Genomic DNA, 20,611 nt, shown 5'->3' with positions numbered 1-20,611 from the left:
CATAAATACCATTGTGTCTCTGATTTAAATCATGAAAAAACGTCCCTCTATGATATGTAAGAAAAAATATGAAACAATCACACATAATTAACTATACTTCTGGAAGTCCCTGAAAATGCATAAATTAGACTCGTTTACCTAAATTGTAATAACAGGTGGATGGATTATTCTTTTGCATGCTTTAAAATAAACAGTGATCCTCATTTTGAAGTCAAGCCTTATTTATTTTTATGTAATTCTTAGCTTAAGGCATTATTAAAACTGTTTTGTAGGGATTAGCCCTACCGAATAGACAAGAGTTTTTCTGTTTGTATGCAAAAATGAAAACATTGCTGTAAATGAAGTAACCATAGAAATGCTTTGTATTAGTTGCTTTTAAAAAAGTAATGTGTCAATTTCATGAATTGCATTTTTCTTTTGTTCGTTTTGTCGATTTTTTAAAGATTGAAAATCTTGAAAATTGTTAAGTCGTACGAAAATTAGAACACCAGAAAATTATCTCCCTTGCCTTGAAGAACATTTCAACCAATGAAATAATTGAAAATTTTCACTTCATGCACTTTCTACCAATGAAAAAAGAGAGGACGTGCAAAGTCCGAAGACTGTAAAACACTTCAACTCTGTATGCCGTCTTCCAAGGAAGACGGTAACAAATAACTAAATACACAATCAGAGTGATGCAAGTTTAAAACGGTGTTCATACCTGATATAGTCTAGATATGGATTTCAGTAACTGATGGAATAGTTTCGATATGATTGGTTGGTTGTATATTGTTTAATGTCCCGATTGAGAAGTTTTCACTTATAAGGAGATGTCACCATTGCCGGTGAAGGGCTGCAACATTTTACTTTACGCTCGGCGTTTACGGCCTTTGAACAGGGAGGGATCTTTATCGTACCACACCTACTGTGACACGGGGCTTTGATTTCAATGGTCTCATCCGAAGGACCGCCCCATTTAATCGCCTCTTACGACAAGCATGGGGTAATGAGGACCTATTCTAATCCGGAACCCTAACTGATAGAAGATTCTACATACTGGTACAAGTGTCTAAATATGGATGTCAGATATAGTAATGTATCCCCGACCGGTTTGTAAAACCAAAGGGAACTAGATGTTTCTTCTGTCTGTCCGTCAGTCAGATTGCCCCATTGGTTATGCAGTAATGCTTGCAAATATTTCTATTAAAACTGCAGTCAGTGTAGTTTCAGAGTGACAAATTACATATAAAGTTCGAATTTCGTAACGTTTGATGGACAGGTGTGAAAAAATTAATTTTGATATTTTTTTATTCCTTGGGATCGGGATCTTGTTCCGATGAAAAGGCTGTAAAACTGGGACATCTGAATAGAGACAGTTGAGGAAACTCGGTCGTTTATTGTGTGAAGAACCGCTTCATTTATTTAACATTTCAAGCAAGCTCATTAATAGCAAAAGAAACATATCAATGAAAATTCATATCAAAGGGGTATTGAGGACCTATTTTAACCCATATCCCCACGGGATTGCCCGTAGCTGATAGAAGAGATTAGACATGGAGGCCTGTAACTGATAGGAGGGTCTAAATAAGTTGAAAACGATGTCCGGAACTGATATTTCTTAAAACAATGTCCGTAACATGTCCTTGCATTACAATACATTCGTGCATTACCGCCGGACACGAATTTTGTTCCTTTATTAGCTGACCTGTTTTTATATTCTTATGAAGCTGAATTTATTAAAAAAAACTTCTAGGTGAGAAGAATCAGTTTCTTGCTGTGGCCTTCAATTCGACATTTAGATATATCGACGACGTTTTATCTATTAACAATAATGATTTTCATTCATAACTCCATTTGATATATCCCTGTGAACTTAATATAAAATACACCACAGAGTCGTCCATTTCTACTTCTTATTTTGATATTTTATTGAAAATAGATACTAACGGCAAACTGACAACTCCACTTTATGATAAACGGGATGATTTCAGCTTCTCCGTCGTCAACTTCCCATGTTTATGTAGCAATATTTCATCACTACCTTTATGTTTATCAGCTTCTCTTACCCAAACTCTGCTCACCGTAGCTCGTTTTTGCTGTCATAAAAAATCTGAACAAAAGAATGATTGAGATTGAAAAATTGTCATTTATTACAATACCAAATGACGAAAGAAATCTTCAACATAAGATTTTGGGGGAAATCAGATAATACATTTTACATCAAAGTACCTGCAAAGCTAAATTACTCAAAGTCTGATTTCCCCCAAAGAAGACAAAATAACTTAAATAATGCTACGCTATAAGATGACAAATAAAAATTCATCAAAACAAACCCAGAGCAAAAAGATGGCGAACAAATAAGGCCAACCCAAATGACGAAAAAGCCTATATAAAAAGATTGCATAGCACCGGAGTAAACCTCCATATTGAGGACGAAAAGTTGGGGTGGTGGAGGGTTGAACAAAATGAAAAAACTTTGATCCGCTTTACCATTTGTATTCACTGAATCCCATGTATATGGAAAGGCTAACGTGTGCAAAACACAAGCTATCGCGTTCCTATCCAAGCCATTGATTGGCTACCAAACTTGAGGCCCCCAACGGGGTAAAGTTATACGAGGTCCCCAATAGGGTAAATGACACATATATACGCTTTAAACATAAATGCTATTATGTTCCATAATATTGATTGCATATAGTGTTTATATCTCTCAACTGATTCGATACGCAGGAGCTTGTTTTGCGTATGGTTAGTTTCTAAATCGAGGCAGACTACTGACAAACAAGTTGATGGTGCAGAGGTGTAAGCAGTCTCGTTTAAAGTCAGCATTTCGCAAATTCTGTTCTTTCTAGCGATCTAGTTTGCCATTACAACCTATCATTTGGGTCAAATGGTGTCTGACGTGTTTCAGGCCGATTGTTAGGCCTTTCTTGTCCCACAGATTTTGACTACGGATAACTCCGTTTACCTGACCTGGATATAGGGCTCACGGAGGGTGTGACAGATCGACATAGGATATATAGAGGATATCTATATTGCGTGTTTTGATATTTGGTTTATCAAAGTTGATATGGTGTATTTATTTGCGAGGCTTGCCGAGAACGAATGAATTCATACCGGTCATTCAAAATTGACACATTCTTATTTACTACACAGAGATTGATTGATTGATTGATGTTTTCAACCACACTAAAAAAAAAATTCAGTTATCTGGTAGCGCCCAGTTTTTATTGGTGGAAGAGAGAACCCAGATACCATGTTCGTGGGAAGAGAGCACCGACTACTACACAGAGAACGAGACTTCAGTCTAAATGTACATCTTGTGACTGTCCCCTACCTATACATTATACCCTTGTTGACTGTAGGGATTTTTCGCCCACAGGAAACACACTTTTTAATCTAAATATCATGTAGTATTTTGCACAGAAAAACCTACTTGCATAGAGTATACATGTATTTAATTTACTCAGTACGGCCAATTACTCACGATTGAAGCTTTTTAGATACGATGGCTTGTCAAATTTACTCACAATCTAAAATATACTTGATATGTGTCCAGTTACATGTTCAAAGTACAAGTAAGACTTACATGCAATTACGAAACTCGATGTAAAATAAAAGCGAGTATTGTTTATTGAACACAAAGCACCTGATAGATATGAATCACTTCAAAAATGCAAATAAGCTGTTGCAATGGTAAAACGATCATTGTACAAAGATCAACATGAATAATAGCATTATGTAGACTATAAAAACTAACTTTCATCATAGATGATTTGTTAGCTTTTTAATGAACAATCCAAAAGAAGCCTGCTCATGAAAGAAAGAAGCGTTCATTTATTGTTAAATGTAGATTGATTGATTGTATATTGTTTAACGACCCACTCGAGAATTTTCCACTTATCTTGAGACGTGTTAAACATATAATTGCTCAATATTTCAAGCGTTCAAACTCATAATAAGGCTGTAATCACAAAAATGATATACGTGTACGGTGAGAATTCTCCAATTCGGCTCCTCAGAAAACTGGTCTTTCCTGAATATCGGCCGATTTTTAATCTTACCATTTCCTTGCATAAAAATACTCACAAAACCGGCAACCCCTGAAAATCGGATATCGTCCATTTTTATAGAGCATTTGTTATAGGGGAAGGCAACACCCCCCCCCCCCCAAATTTACAGGATAAATGATAGGATTAATTATATGATAAAATATGGCATACTATACTGTTGATATACGACCTAGATAAGCTTCAGTACAAATTTGAAAACGTTAAAAATTGAAATTCCTGCTATCTATAGAGGCTGCCATGATGTGGAACTCTTTTGTATTTTGTACCACAAAATCAATAAATTTGACGTCACACCGTCTGTTCCGGTTTTGATGAGATTCTAAGATCATCAAAAGTGTGCATGTGGGAGATTTGGTTGATGCCTTCCTGTAAAGCAGTTAATTACACTAACTCGAAGGGAAGATGTGAAAAGATTTTTTCTCTCGAAATTCCTGACCCAACCAAGTTATCTGAAAAGAAAAGACTTTGTTAACTTGGGATCCATCATTTGCGTATTTGACAATTTGAGGTTCGAGACATTTGCATGAAGAAATGTGTACTGCCTTCCTGATCTGCGACTTGACTGAATGTCTTCTTTTCCTAATTTCTTCTTTCAAAACGACGGGTTCAAATCTATACGGTTCCAAACTTAACTGTTCGTGACTTTTCATGTTTACAGTGCTGCTGCTGAAATAAACCGGAACCGACTGTGTGACATCATGAATTAAACTTAATGGCTGCTCTCTTAGCGGCAGGTAATTTAAAATGTATGATGGATTGCTAATGGTTTAATCGTTAAGCAAGGATTTTGGTTGTTAAAGACTGTCATTTACGATATCAGTAAGTAATATTTTATACATATGTACATAAAATCAACAATTAATGTGGGTAGGGTTGCCTTTCCCTTTAACAAACGTGTGTAATTTTCCCTCAAAATACTGGCCACCTTTTTAAGACCAGAAAAGTTTAGTCAGAGGAGTGATCAAGATCGGCCAGGTGTGAAAAATGGCCAACGGGCCAGGTGGGAAATTATCCAACGGAGGTGTGAAGAATACGAATGGCTTTTATAATTTCTATGGTTTACCTTTGATGTCAAGGCGGTGCAAGTCCAAGTGACCTTTCCAAATTCCGTACAAAACAGGTATTGAACACAGTATCAAACGATGTATTGTTGCACTATAATACCGTATGGATATAAGGGGAAGTAAATGAAGAACAAACACATGACTGTTAGTGATTATCATTTACAGATAAATAAATTTTCTTGTTTTCCATAGACTTAAAATTCCTAATATTCAAATTACAATGTTATATTTACTACTGTACTTTTCACAAACGCCAAACCAAATTTGTTAAAGACATAAGCGATGGACATAAACAGAGTTTTTATTGGTAAGAGGAATGCCAATAATGTAATCTGTAATAGATTTTAAATTTAAATTTAGATGATTTCAGCTAGAATATTACTGGTACAAGCGGATTGATTTCATCTCCACCGATCATTAACTAGATCTCCAGATCAAAGTGAACAGTACCTATTTTGTGTATTAATTGCAGCAATCATACGGCTTGGGTTGGTAATAAACATGTTAGTCATGTATGTAGTTTTATTTTCAAGAGTGAAATAATAGTCCTTGACATGAACACTATACTTTATGTTTCGTGGTATGAAGAAGAAATACCTCATGAAGATTGAAATAAAATGTCTCTAAAAGCAACTTCTCGGTAAACTGGTCACCCCTCTAAACCGGCCGGGTTTTTTGTCGGTCAGAGAGCTGGTCGGTTTAGAGAAGTTTCACTGTATTGATAATAAAATAACTTCATGCAAGACTGTTGAAACCCATGTAACATCACTTTATTTATTAATAGCCTACCTCGATTTTAAAATTGATCATACAGAGAACATGTTCTAGCATACCGAATCATTTGAGAGACAAACACCATAGGCAGGTGTGATAGTTAATATTAATCATTATTTTATCTTTTTATACAATTAATTCCGCAATTTATTAACTTGTTGCGTATGCGCTAGTTAGTCTTTGATACAATGGCCTTCCAACCAAGTTGTCCCTGCCGTTTTTTAAGTTAAACCACAAATACGGCACACCAAAAAAATTTAAACCCCCCCCCTCTCTCTCTCTCTCCTGCGTAATTATTTCATTGTTTCTAGATAACCGACTGTTCATGAACATTAGATGAAGGGTTTCAATTTTACTCCTATCGGATTTCGGTGTCCACAAGCCTCTGCCTAACTTCCATCGTTTCAAGAAGTTGCACGATAAAGGATTTTCACAATAAACGGGAAACTTTGTAAACGCTAAATACGATACTAGTACACGATGAAATTGATAAACACAAAACACAATAGCAAAGGGGAATAAATTTGATACGATGGGATACACGTACGATACGATAGAATACACACACGATAGAATTGTGAAGAATAATGTTACGGGTACTGTAGATCACAAGTCACCTTATGTCAACGTCTATTCACACAACATCTTTATATATGGAGAATTAATTTTATTCACACAATGACTTCATATGAAGAATTAATTCTATTCACCAATGATTTTGATATATGTATCAACCATTCTAGCTATTTTATATCAAGAACTAGAAATATTGATACAATTCTTATTATATATATTAAATGATATCAAACATACATTTACAAAATAATCATCAATAATCGGATTTTTCTTATTTCTTATTTCTTTTACCGTTCGAATTACTTTTCTTAACAAATGATAACAACAAATGATTGTTTATGATAAAAATATTCCACTTCTCGTATCAGATGATTTGTGTTTTACATAAAGAGATCAAATTTCTGAAAGCTTGATTAAGTCATTCATATCAACACATAAGCAATATATATTGAAACGGCACTCCATACATGTCACATGTATATGACTTTAACGAAGTTTAAAATCCTTGAACCTGTAGATGACAAATAGTGAAAACAAACACGATTCAATTTCTAAGTGTATAAAGAGGAAATAACAAGATACTGGTAGTGGATAGTGGAATGCACGACCTATTTGTTTAAATGATAAGGTTTACAAACACAAGACTTGTGCTTCTGTTTGTGTTCTCTAAATGACAAGGTTTACGAACACAACACGTGTGCTCCCTTTGTGTTTGTGTTCCAATCAAATGATCTGGTGATGGTAGAGGTGTATAGATAAATGTTAAACCAATGTAAAGTATTGCATTCCATGCCAAGATGATGAAGTGTCGCAACTTTATCTGTCGACAATATCTCTTCCTTGGGACATTCTTCTTATTCTTTATTTCGTTCGCTGAAAACGCCTCTGGATCACGACTGCTTGTAATTTTACTGGATGGGTTAAGATGGGACTATTTAGAACAGGGTGGACAAATACTGCCTGGATTTCAAAGGATTTATAAACAAGGAGTAAAAGCTGAGTATATGATTCCCGTGTACCCCAGCTTTTCGTATCCCAATTTTTACTCGATCATGACGGGTAAGTTTTCTTTTTTCACATCATGGTAAACATTTGTATACATTGACAGCGTACACACTACATAATACAAAAATGCTAATCTCATGAATATTCAAGATCTGCAGGCCATCGTGGTTTTTATTTTATCGCAAAATATGGTCGGCAAACGAAATTGGGCTATATTTCAAATTTCCTTATCACACAAGCAAGATGTATACTTTGAATGATCTAATGGTCACATTCATTAGCATGTTTGGCGGTCGATGTTTATCCCTTGTAACTGGGGAAACTAATCATCTGATGTAACTTACATTTTTTTTTCTGTATTTAGCAATCTCAACTTTATCTCCAGAATTGTATCGTGTCTCGTCACCAAACTTACTAGCAGCAGACCTACATATGTATATAACTAGCAGCAGACCTACATGTGTATATAACTAGCAGCAGACCTACATATGTACATGTATATACCTGTGGGAAAAAATTACGGGGACAAGAACTATCAAAAGAACTTTGATATACCAACAACCTTTTCTGTGCACGATTTAGGTGTCATTTCTGTCATTTAATTATATTCTTCATATCATTACATTGATACGATTTCACCATCAAAGACATTTGGCTGCCAGACCATCTTTTTCACTGAAACTCTTCGAAACGATGAATGACATGATATATATACACATGATTGATTCGTGCAAAAATTAATATCTATCGCACCTTCAGTATTCCTGGCTGCTAGATTTGTTTTTGCCAATGGTCGAACTGATTTTAAGATTCTAATTCAGATTCATTTATATTTATACTAAGAGCAAGGTACATAAGCCCGATTTTCGCCTCAAAATTAGGGGAAATCTAAAATGTGGTTTCACTTGGTTTAATCATTATGATTTTGCACTTGTCCTTCGTCAGCGAATTTAGCCATCATAATTACCATCAATGGATTTTACCTTTAGGAGTACACAGTGAAAGTCATGGTTATGTATCAAATTTTATGTTTGATGAAAAATATGACCGAAACCTCTTTATGGAAGACAAATTGTTCCATGAAGAAAAACAACGTTCGTTTTGGTGGGATGATGCAGAACTCTATGGGTAACAGCCGAAAAGCAGGTGAGATGTCGTATAAAGGTAGAGCATTTAAATCTCTTGTAACTAATCAGTAGTGCGGAAAGTCAAGCACTTTCGGTGAAACGATGTTTACTCTGTGAAATGTCACTGTCTCCACTAACAAATAAATAAATATATATATCAATATCATTTATATTGACTGGATAGCTGGTGAAAGGGACGTAAACCAATACAGAAACATAGAGACAGTGTAATTAAATCACCTAAATTTATTGGAATGCAAACGTTTACTCATTATCAAGATACCATTCACTTTACGTGCGCACAGGTGAAGGGTTCGTTCCGGTCTATTCCAACTTTCATCGCTGAAAAATGTTCTGTTTCACAAAATCCTGAAAAATAGTATATATTGTTTCAAAACGTTTTGTATTATTTCAGGATAAAAAGACGTATTTCTTTTACTGGAAAGAGTGTGATGTTGCAATAAGGGGAGTTCGTCCAACGTTCTGTAAACCAAATACAATGATGACAGCTATTCCAGAATTGCAATATTCCATCAAAGAGTCACTGAATCTGTTACAAAATCGTTCGGCGGATTTCATAGGTACATGTCCATTTAATCACGTCAATATGGTATCCCACAGTTTAATTACATACATACTTAAACCAGATATTTTGTTTGCAATAAACCCGTGTTGTGGTTGTTGTTTTGTACTAGGGGATACGTAAAGAATGGAAAAATGAAAAAAATCTGCAAAATACAAATTACCTCATTCTTTACATATTCCCTAATACAGAGAACATAAATATATTTTTTCATATTCGAGCACGTATACTGTTTCATATTTCACAAAGAACGTAAACATTTTATATGTCTGATGATATATATATATATATATATATATATATATATATATATATATTGTTTCTCATTTCACACACTTCGCCCCGCATGCGGAAGGCCGGGGTTCGAATCCCGGCCGCGACAGTCCTAAGTCGTTAAAACAGGTAGTGACAGTTCCATCGCCAACGCTTGGCATCAGGTGTGAATGTCACGGGTCCTCGGAGATGACCTTAAAAACGGATGACCCGTGTCAAAGTAGGTGTGGCACGTTAAAGAACCCTCACTGCTCAATGGTCATAAGCACCGAGGATAGGCCTAAATTTGAAGCCCTTCACCGGTCTTGGTGACGTCTCCATATGATTGAAAAATTCGCGAGCGAGACGTTAATCACAGACTTTGCAAAGCATGATCAACTATGTGGTTTTCATCCATTTCTTTATTCCAGAACATAATATATACCCTATACGATCAAATATCCGGATTGCTCTTTCACATGGTCATTTATATAACAGTTATATTGTATAGGAATATCCCATTATCACCTGCATGTGGTTCTTATGTCTCTCAACTCTTTTGATATCATACCCCTATGTAAAGGAAGGTCTAACAACTCGTACCAAATACGTCAGACAGCATTCGACTCAGTGGTGCAGTCCTTGAAATGTTCTTCTTTCCCACTTGAACGGTGAGCGAACGGTGAACGCACGCAGAGCGAACGCTGAACACAATTTGGTGGACAGTTGGTAAACGGCGAGCGAACGCAGAACGCAAACGGCGCACAAACGATCGCAAATTTCACATCAATTCACGCAGCAATCATACACAAACAAAAAGCAAATTTCATGTGTACATTGTGTACAGTAATACATGTACAGATACATGTACATGTATACATGGAAAAGTAGGGAAAATGCATGTTTCAAATCATATTCTATAATATATAGAATGTTTGACCATTTCATGATAAATTATGAATATTGATGCGTCATCTCGGGATACTATTAGATTTTAACCAATAATATATGGTATTTATTTTTTAATGCACAATGTATGTGAAAAAGAAAATACTACATTCTAGTAATTAGCGCTGTAGTGACATCCAGAATTTACAGGTGTTCATGTATGGCTTCAAACTTTACGGGCTCGGTCGTTTGGGATACATGTAGTTAACAGACACCCACATAGGAAGTCATGATAGATGCATTAAAGTTTATTTCCCACTTAGATTAAACACTCAGATTTTGTGTCATTCACTTTATCGGAACTATATCGACCTGAAGTAATAATCCCAGAATCTATGTAAGTACAAAATATCTTACTAATATCATTAGTGAGACCAAATATTGCAATTTAGATCGTTTAATATTTGTATTTATTATATGGCTAATAAATAGTCTATTATAAAGTCTGCGTAAAATCTAGAGAATGTTAGCGTTCAATATCCTGAGAATTTATTGAACGCCAACTTTGCATTGCGTAAATTGTGTGCGCCCGAAACATTCCGAGTATGAGCGTTAAATACCTTACCGTAACGACGTAAACAAGCTGTAATGACGGGTTTCATATTGAACAGTTAAGAAATGCATGCTGATATTTCACACTTTCACCTTAGATGCCAATATTGATGAATTCTCGTCTATTTTGGCGTATTTTCAGTGAAAAGGGATATAATTTAACAACTAAATACTTTCGCTATATAATATAAGGGTTATTGAACTTATATTGGTGAATATTGGCTCGAGTTGGCTGTAAAAACGCCGAGCTTGCGATGCAGACAAAACTAACTAGTGTATTACGCACGAGTTCTTTTTTCATGTTTGCCTCTCTATCAAAATTGATCCTTTTAATTTGGTGTTCCGAATGACAATGCAAAGACAAAAGAATGCACGCTGAACGAACGGTGAACGTGAGCGGTTGGTGAATGGTGAACGCAAAACGGTGAACGCACGGTGAGTGCACAGAAAAATGGTAAAGTAGAACGTTTCAGGGACTGTATTTGAATTTGAGAATTAGATCATCATAATAACCATAGACTTTGCGAAATGCTGACTTTAAATACTGTTACAACCATCAGTAGCATGCTTCGATTAAAAATTGATCATACAGAGAACATGTTCTAGTGTATCGAATCAGTTCAGAAACATAAACACCATATGCAGGTGATAATGGAATATCTGCAAACAAATACGGGAAGTAGACGACGGAGAAGCGGAATTCATCTCCATCTACTTGATAAAATTTGCAAATACCAGCTATCACTGGGTCGAATGCTGTCTCACGTATTTCTTACCAATTGTTAGGCCCTTCTTTACGTACTGATTTTGACTATGAATTACTCCGTTTACCTGATTAAGATATAGGACTCATAGCGAGTATGATCGGTCGAGAGGGGATGCTTACTCCTTCTAGAAACCTGTCCATATGAGTGAAATATTATCGAGCAGTATGTTAAACAATACTCAATCGATCATTTGTTCATAGCTATAGAAAATTTCTCCTTGTATTGTCACGATAATTTTGTGTTCTGCTGACATGAAAACTAAGATTAGTAGTATTAACATGCAGTGCCTATAAGACATTTCATTTCACAAGTTTCGCTTCTGTTGTCACCGTTAATATATATTTATGTTATCAGAGTAAATAATTCACTGCATACATATAAGGTGAAGATAACGAACAGTGATCAATCTCATAACTCCTATAAGCAATACAAAATAGATAGTTGGGTAAACACGGACCCCTGGACACATCAGAGGTGGGATCAGGTGCCTAGGAGGAGTAAGCATCCCCTGTTGACCGGTCACACCCGCCGTGAGCCCTATCTCTTGATCAGGTAAACGGAGTTATCCGCAGTCAAAATCAGTGTGCCAAGAACGGCTTAACAATCGGTATGAAACACGTCAAACAGCATTTGACCCAATGCGAGGTTGTATTGACGAACTAGATCGTTATAACGACCATAGAATTTGAGAAATGCTGACTTCAATCGAGACTGTTGAAACCCCTGTACCATCAACTTGTTTGTCAGTAGCTTACCTCGATTTAAAATACATATTATAACAAAATGTTATTCCATACGATACACTGTAATCTACACTCCAGCTAATAATCTCTACTTCTGCAGTCATGATAACGAAGAGAGGTTAATGGTATGCATGCTATATTCTTATTGTGTAAAAGAGAACATTGTTTTAGGAATATACAATGAAGTTGTTGATCATTATGGACACAAGTATGGCGTTGGCTCCAAAGAACTGGAGGGAATAATCAATGACGTTGACCAAGAGATTAACAATCTCATAGAACATATGACGTCACTAGGGCTAGATGACGTCAGTGTTATGATATTTTCTGACCATGGGATGATCAACATAAAAGAAACGACAGATTTAAAAAATATACTTGACATGGATGATATAAAAGCTTTGATTCCCGAAGGAGCTACTGTAAAAATCTGGCCTAAAGATGGAGCTGTTGATAAGGTTAGATATATCATCACATAACAAATAAGATTACAACTACATGTACTAAAATCGTTCATTTAAATGCGTATCATTATTCTGTGATTCCGCATTAACAATGAATGAAATTTTGTGTTCAAAAAATTAACAACATCGAAATCTATACATCATTTTGAACAAAAACCCTTTATATCATCTGTGTCCTTTCAAAAAGATGACAACTGCAAATTGAGAAAAAAATCTTAAATAATTAGATGATGGTATCTCAAATAGTTTTCCAGATGATTTTCGATTAAATATCGTTTTAGGTATATGCTGATCTTCAAAATGTTGTTAAAGACGGGAAAATCACTGTGTACAAGAGGGACAACATTCCAGAACGATATAACCTTAGAAGACATTATCGAGTGTCTCCTATCTTTCTGGAGGCTGACGAAGGCGTGTACATTACATCGCCCTGTAAATGTGTTGGGTGCTCAACATGCGTAAGTTGTTACATTTTTAACCCATTGTATATTACAGTAGGTTATTGTGATTCAAGTGTTTGTGTCCTATCAACGCACTACATATAGTAACTGTTTAATATATACTGATCAAGAAAGAAAAGGAAACGCATACTAGTGGTTTTTTATTTGCTGAATTTTTTCAAATGATTTTGTCCTACATGTTTACGGTCTAGAATGAATTGCCTGATTATTCCTTGTAATTTCACATGTAACGCTATTGTTTACTAGATAGATATTCTATAGAATTTGAGTTTTGTTTTTTTTTAAATTACATCCTAAAATTGATCTCTGAAAAATTCGATTGTTGTAATGTCCTAATGCACAAGATTTTAGCCTACCAAAAGCACGGATTCTCCATATTTGATTTCGTTGTCTTTAAATGTAACCACGTTTTGAGAAATGCAGTGTCTGGGTGATGCTCAAAACAACAAATGGAAGTGTGTCACAATTTACAGTTGAAAGACATTTCAATGTTACACGAAGCACCCTATCTCGTCTTTGGAGCAGATATAAACATCATGGGGTGACAAAAGATCGACATAGAGGAGGAACAGCAGCATAGTATTCTTTCATTCGATTGTATCATCATCGTCAGCGATTTACGAAAGCGTCATCTACAGCATCTACCATTCCAATGATTCTCAGAATATCATATAAGAGTGTTCGCAATCGACTATGGGATGCTGGGATTAAGTGTGCAGATCTTTCGGAGGCATTTTTAACTCCGCAACATCACCGGAACCGACTTCAATAATCTCAAGACTCGTGGTGTATGGCCACGGCAACGCTGGCGGACAATTTGGTACAGCGATGAATCTCGATCTGTACAGCCTGATAGAAGAGCTATAGTTTATGGGTGACAAAATGAACGTTTCACACAAAGGAGGATAACCAGTTGGAGAAGGTAATTTTATGATGTGAGCAGCAACATTATATAGAGTCAAGACAGCATTGGTTCATCCGCAGGGTACTTTGACGGCTCAACGGTATATTGATGAAGTCATACAGCCACACGATTTTCCAATAATGCACCTTCATGGCGCCGTATTTCAAGATGACAAAGCCAGACCACATACTGCTTGTCTAATACCTGATGTTCTGCAAAGGCACAATATCCAGTTTCCTCCTAGGGCAACCAAAATCACAAGATATACACCCTATAGAACATGCATATGACGCCAACGACAATGCCTCTGTTACAACTGCCCCAAGCCCTGCAGGTAGAGTAGACAGTTTCCTAATGGCGTCCATGGTGAAGGCGTTGTCAGGCAGTCATTGGAGCTCCAGAGAGGTATCACTGGATATTGAACTTGGGTGACCTTGGATGTGTATGACTGTAATGATGAATACTGGTTGTGATACTTTGAGTAATAGCCGGCGTTTATATCGTTTTGTGTTATCAACTATTAAGTATTTCTCATGTCTTAAAATGATAATGAAATTACACTGTGTGTTTCATTTTTTACAAGTATATGAACAGTTCATGTAATTGAGAGTAACGTTCTCAATGATTTAGGAGGAGTGAAAATGTTCCTTGTTAATCCTATTTGTTTTATTATATACTCTATGTACATGTAATACAGATATGATGTTTATTGGTTTATTTTATTTAGATTGACGTAAATATTCAACATGGTAAAATGAATCAAAGTTAACAAGTTCTAAATGAAATGCGAAGATAACAAACATTGATCAATCTCACAACTCCTATAAGGAATACAGAATATATAGTTACTTTATTTTTTACTTTCTGTCATGGTCACACGGAGCTTGGAAAATGTACCTACATGTATTTACCTGTCAGATTGCAGATTATCGTTTGTTGCTTTTCATCATTTGCATTTTATCTAACGTGTCGCTGTAACACACTGGAGAGTGTGTTTAGAAATTCTACGTCGAACCGTCCATGCATCATTTTGACGCATATGATACTTTTTGATAACACTATTGTTGCTAAAGAGGTTCACACCTGGCATTTGGAGTAATGCCAATTTTTGGGAAGTGTATTTTTTTTATTTCTGCATTGAAGGAGGATTATGAAATTATATTTAAAAAATGTGGTCGCAACGCCTGTTATTGAGCTTCATTATTTGAAGGATTTGCTCAAGAATAAATCTATTCTAAAATGGTAGTTTTAGAATACATAGAAGCAAAGCATATTTACAGTGTTTTGCTTACAGTAAAAAAAATTCCGACCGCCAAAAAAAATGTTCTCTGATTCTTTCGAATGTAGAACTACCATTGTTCTGGAGAAAATCCTCCAAATGTTGAAAAAGATATGTGACAATTCGTCATTGATAAAGATGTTACTTTTTCGTTTGAATTTTCCCTTGCGTTGACTTTCGTCGTCATTTTCCCGAATAATAGGTCATGCCAAAGTCACGTGAACATTCATCGTTTAAATGCCATCATTCTAATCATCCTGGCGGGTGTGAGTTTGTTCTACTGGGAAACATTCAAACGTTTTTCAGCGAATTAGATTTGAGTATATTACATTGATGTATAGTGACATTAAATAATTCGTCCTGTTCCAGGATTCTAAAAAAATGAATATGACCTTTTGCAGGATATAAAGTTTTCGGATATTCCACAATATACAGGAACTGGCGATATGGTGGGGATACATGGGTATGATAACGCAGACACAGATATGAGGGCGATATTCTTAGCCTGTGGACCAGGTCATTATTCAACATGCTTATTCACGCATATCATTTCACTATATGTTTATGTGATAACCTTACCATTTCTACGCGTATGTAATGTAGAAAAAAACTTTTTGTCGTTGTAAACAATCATTGATTTGTTCTTCGCTCAAAAGGTTACACAAATGTACATTAGAAATATCATTAAATGACAGGTATATTTTCTTCCGCAGGATTTAGGACGAGTTATACTAGCAAACCATTCTACAACGTTGAGTTATACCAGCTGATGTGCGACATTCTAAATGTGAAGCCAAACCCTCATAACGGAACATGGTCCAATATATCACCCATGCTGTTACACCCTAACTCTTATCATACCAGAACAGACGAATTATGATCCTGTATTTTAATTAATTTATGCGATATAGAGAATGTATTGGTATCACCTATGAGTATGGGTATGGATGATGTGCATATGACAAAGAATTTGATTTCCTCAAAGTTTGAGAAGTATTGAAGGTGTGTATGTGGCAAGTTGTTTTTTTTTAATATTAGAGAAAATTACAGGTTATTGAATTTACTTTTGAGTAAATATTACATGGAGAGTACATGGTTTGTCTGTTTTTCCTTCGACAGTTTTCAAGTAAGGACATTCTTATTATAGAGTGTATGAGTATGGACGATGTGCATGTGGCAAAACATTTGATTTTCTTCAACTTTTTAGAACATTACACTTTCTTAAACTTGGTCAGTTTGGGGAAATATTGTATAGAGAGTACAAGAATTGTCTTTTCTTTCTCCTTTCATAGTTTTCAAGTGAGGACCTTGTTTTACAGAGTATTTGTATGGGTATGGAAGATGTGCATGTGGCAAATATTTTGATTTTCTTTAATTTTTGGGAAAATTGCAGGTTGTTGAACTTAGTCAGTTTTGAGGAAATATTATATCAAATAAAGGATATGGTTTGTCCTTTTAACTCCTTAGTTTAGAAGCTAGTGTCTTTGTAAATACCTTAAAGATGTGCATAGTGCAAGGATTTTGATTCTCAAAAAAATGTCTTTCTTTTGATGTTTTAAATATTTACAGGTTGTTGAACGTGGTCAAATTTGGGGGAATACTGTGCACATAGAACTCTTTGTTTGTTTATCTACCTCCTGTCACAGTTTTAAGCCAAGACCCCTTATTCATAAGATGTAAAGAAAGTACGCCACAGCCTCATGATGGCTCATACTGCCTGAAGAAAATTTCTACAAATTATGGCTTAGGATAAACACCTTATGGAAGCAATTTTGAGGGCACCGTTTACGGCACTCTTCTTAAATCGAGGAAGGTTACTGGCATATACGTTGATGTTTCAGGGGTTTGAACGGTTTCGTTTAAAGTAAGCCTTTTGTAACTGCTATGTTCGATATAACGATCTAATCTATCTACACCTTTTACCAATACAACCTCCCTTGGGGATCCGGGTTAGAATAGGTCGTTTTTCGTGCTTTTCGTAAGAGGCGACTAAATGGGGCGTTCCTTCGGATGAGAACGCAAAAACCGAGATCCTGTGGCACGTTATAGATCCCTTCCTGTTAAAAGACCGTAAGCGCCGAGCATACAGTGTAGGCCTAACTTTTGCACAATCCTCTACCTCTTCTTTTTCGATGTAACTGCCCTCTAGTGTGATACACTCAGACCAACTGTGTTCAAGTACCATCAGCGCAGAACTGAAAAAGTCAGGGTCCATTACATCGACCCACTCCTCAACTACCGTCACGACTTCTTCGTCAGACCGGAAATGTCATACATTTCAAGTTTTGGAATAGGACGAAGTTGCTAGGAACTAGGTCAGGCGAATAGGCTGGGTGTGGTATTGATTCATACCCGTTTCGCTCTACAGCATCCATTGTAACTCTGCAAGTGTGGACTCTCGAGTTGTCCTATTGCAGCAAAACACCTTTAGAGAGTTTACCTCCGCTTTTTCACGGATGGTGGTTCTCAGCTGTGCTAGCAAGTTTGCATAGTACACTCTAGTTATTGTACTTCTCTTAGGTAACGCCTTTTGCTTCCCAAAATACTGTGGCCATCACCTTTCCAGCAAATGGTTGCGTCTTAAACATCTTTGGCCTCGGGGACCCAGGCCCTACCCACTGACGAATCTGGCTCATAATAATAAACCCAAGTCTAATCTACAGTCACCAGACGCAAAAGAAAAGCATCGTTTGACCTAAAACGCTTCATACTGATGTTCTGGTTGCCATTTGCTCATCGCTAAGGGATTTGGGGACCCAACGGGATGTTAGCTAGCGCATACCTAATCGATCATGTATGATTGTTGAAACGCTACCTTGTGAAATACCTAACGCCTACACTATTTCTTCCTCCTGAATTCACCTATCAGAGTAAACCAGATCCCGAACTTTCTTTCACATTTATTCGTCGGTGGCATCCAGTGGGTGGCCAGATCTGGCTTCATCTTCCAAAGACGTTTTACAGCGTTTGGATTCCCTACCCAGAATTTAACCTGAACATAAGATGGTGCAGAAGACCCATAAACATCGGCTAATTCGCCGTGTATTTCCTTGCCTGTTTTACCTTTTAAATACAAGTACCGAATTATAGCACGGTATTTAACTTTACATGCAAAGTATGCCTTTGCACCACTAGCCATGTTTGACATTCAATATCTTATCAAAGAATTACTCGATACGCATGCAATTTTGTACCCAGGTAGAAAACATGTATTGAAAGAAGGCATGAAAATCGCTACCGTCTCGGTCAATCGGAAATGGGATAGTTTGATTACTTATTGACTCGCCCTCGTACATCCAACCAATACAACCTGTCATTGGGTTAAATATTATCTGACATGTTCGGCCGCTCTTTGCACACTGATTTTGACTACGGACTACTCCGTTTACCTGATCATGAGATAGAGCTCACGGCAAGTGTGACCGGTCGACAGAGAATATTTACGAGATATGAATGTCAGTAAAAGTAATTAATACATAAATCTAGATATGGATGTCCGTAAGTGATGGAATAGTCTAGATATGGAAGTCCGTAATTGATAGGAAGGTCTATATATGGATATCCATAACTGAGAGAATTTAAGGTGTAGTCTTGCAAATTTGCTATTTTGGTATCCCCAACGCTTCGCATCTATATAAAAAGATAGAAGAGTTTAGATATGGATGCCTATAACGAGTTGGTTGGCTGTATATGGTTTAACGCCACGATCGAGAATATTTCACTCATATGAAGAATTCACCATTGCCGGTGAAGAGCTGTAAAATCTAGGCCTTTTACTCAGCGTTTGCGGCCTTTGAGCAGAAAGGATCTTTGTGATGCCAAACCTGCTGTGACACGTGGGATCGGGTTTTGTGATCTCCTTCGAAGGACTGTCCATTTTAATCGCCACTTAGGTCACGCCAAGGGTACTGAGGACCTATACAAAAACGAATCTCAACGGAATTGCCCGTAATTTAGAAGACGCTAGATATGGATGCCGATAACTGATAAGAGAGTCTAAATATGGAAGTAGGTTAAAAGCGATGTCCATAACTGAAATGTATAGGAGAGTCTAGATATGGATATCTTTAACTGATAGAAGTATTTCGATGTGGTAGTCCGTAAGTGATAAAAGAGTCAATATTGTAAACTCCTAAATATACACGTATATGCAAGGAATTTCTTTATCGTGTAATTTCCCTCATCACTCGCGAATCAAAATTATTCGCTTTTATTTTTATATTGCTAAAATACATGTAAAGACTTTTGATCAACAGGACACTTCCGAATTTATGGTCTCGCGATTTGAAGTACCGGTAAACGAGTCATTTCGCGATATTAAGTACTCGTGTGAAATGAGCAATCTACAGTATATCTACATTGCTGATAATGATTATTGGGTGGTCCCAGTTGATTGTTTCAAATTGTAAATAAATATTTGCTATCATTCCATTGTTGTATCAAAAATTAATCCATATGATTATTGAGAAGCATAACAATAAAATGTCCGATTTACGCAATTTTATGATTAGGAGACGTCATTCCAAGTTAAGAATCTCCCACTTAACGGAATATTCTGTTAACTGTCGGTTCACTCGGGAGGTGCATCTGTTATACTACATTTTGGCAGCATTTTGCAAATCTTCATCTTCATTTTTCTTCATCAAACAGCAAGCTGCCACGATACCAATTAGCTGAAATTGAACAATCATGCACAAATATCTATTGACAAAAGTGTTGAGAGAACGTTTGAACGAAGAATTCTGAAGCATATTGTCATATACACGAAGGAATAGATCTTCAAGCAGTGTATACTTCGTACATGTACATCTTTTCAGGTGAGTTTTTCTTGTGGTTGGTTAGATTGTTAGCTTACCTCCAGTGCGCCAACACCTGCAGCTATTCCAATGACGATATTCAGGTAGGACTCAAACTTAGACTGTAGTTGATCATAGCATCCCTGAAATATAATTTAAAATTATCCAACAAATAACGATTGCCCAGTCTCATGAACATGTAGGTAATAAACATTACAGGGAAAAGCGCGTGTGTCCATGCTATGAATTCAGTAGGTCTAA

The 20,611-nt window shown here is 36.3% G+C and overlaps 1 protein-coding gene and 1 pseudogene across 1 annotated transcript in view; one reads left to right on the top strand and one right to left on the bottom strand.

Annotated features, from left to right (window-relative positions):
* The first annotated feature begins 6,959 nt into the window (after nucleotides 1-6,959).
* On the top strand, nucleotides 6,960-16,647 carry LOC125681030 (glycerophosphocholine cholinephosphodiesterase ENPP6-like; annotated as a pseudogene).
* Nucleotides 16,648-20,037: 3,390 nt separating this feature from the next.
* The window catches only part of LOC125681706 (uncharacterized), a 41,346-nt gene continuing 40,772 nt past the window's right edge, over nucleotides 20,038-20,611 (bottom strand). The window contains exons 13-14 of the mRNA XM_048921899.2: nucleotides 20,410-20,493; nucleotides 20,038-20,227 (exon numbers count right to left, since the gene is read on the bottom strand). Coding sequence (XP_048777856.2) covers nucleotides 20,150-20,227; nucleotides 20,410-20,493 — 162 coding nt within the window. The 3' untranslated portion in view covers nucleotides 20,038-20,149. The remainder of the gene's footprint in view (nucleotides 20,228-20,409; nucleotides 20,494-20,611) is intronic.

Source organism: Ostrea edulis, chromosome 1 (assembly GCF_947568905.1).
Source record: "Ostrea edulis chromosome 1, xbOstEdul1.1, whole genome shotgun sequence".
In the NCBI taxonomy this organism is placed as follows: domain Eukaryota; kingdom Metazoa; phylum Mollusca; class Bivalvia; order Ostreida; family Ostreidae; genus Ostrea; species Ostrea edulis.
The sequence above is the reverse complement of the archived record's forward strand: the minus strand, read 5'-3'. Positions and strand labels throughout refer to the sequence as shown.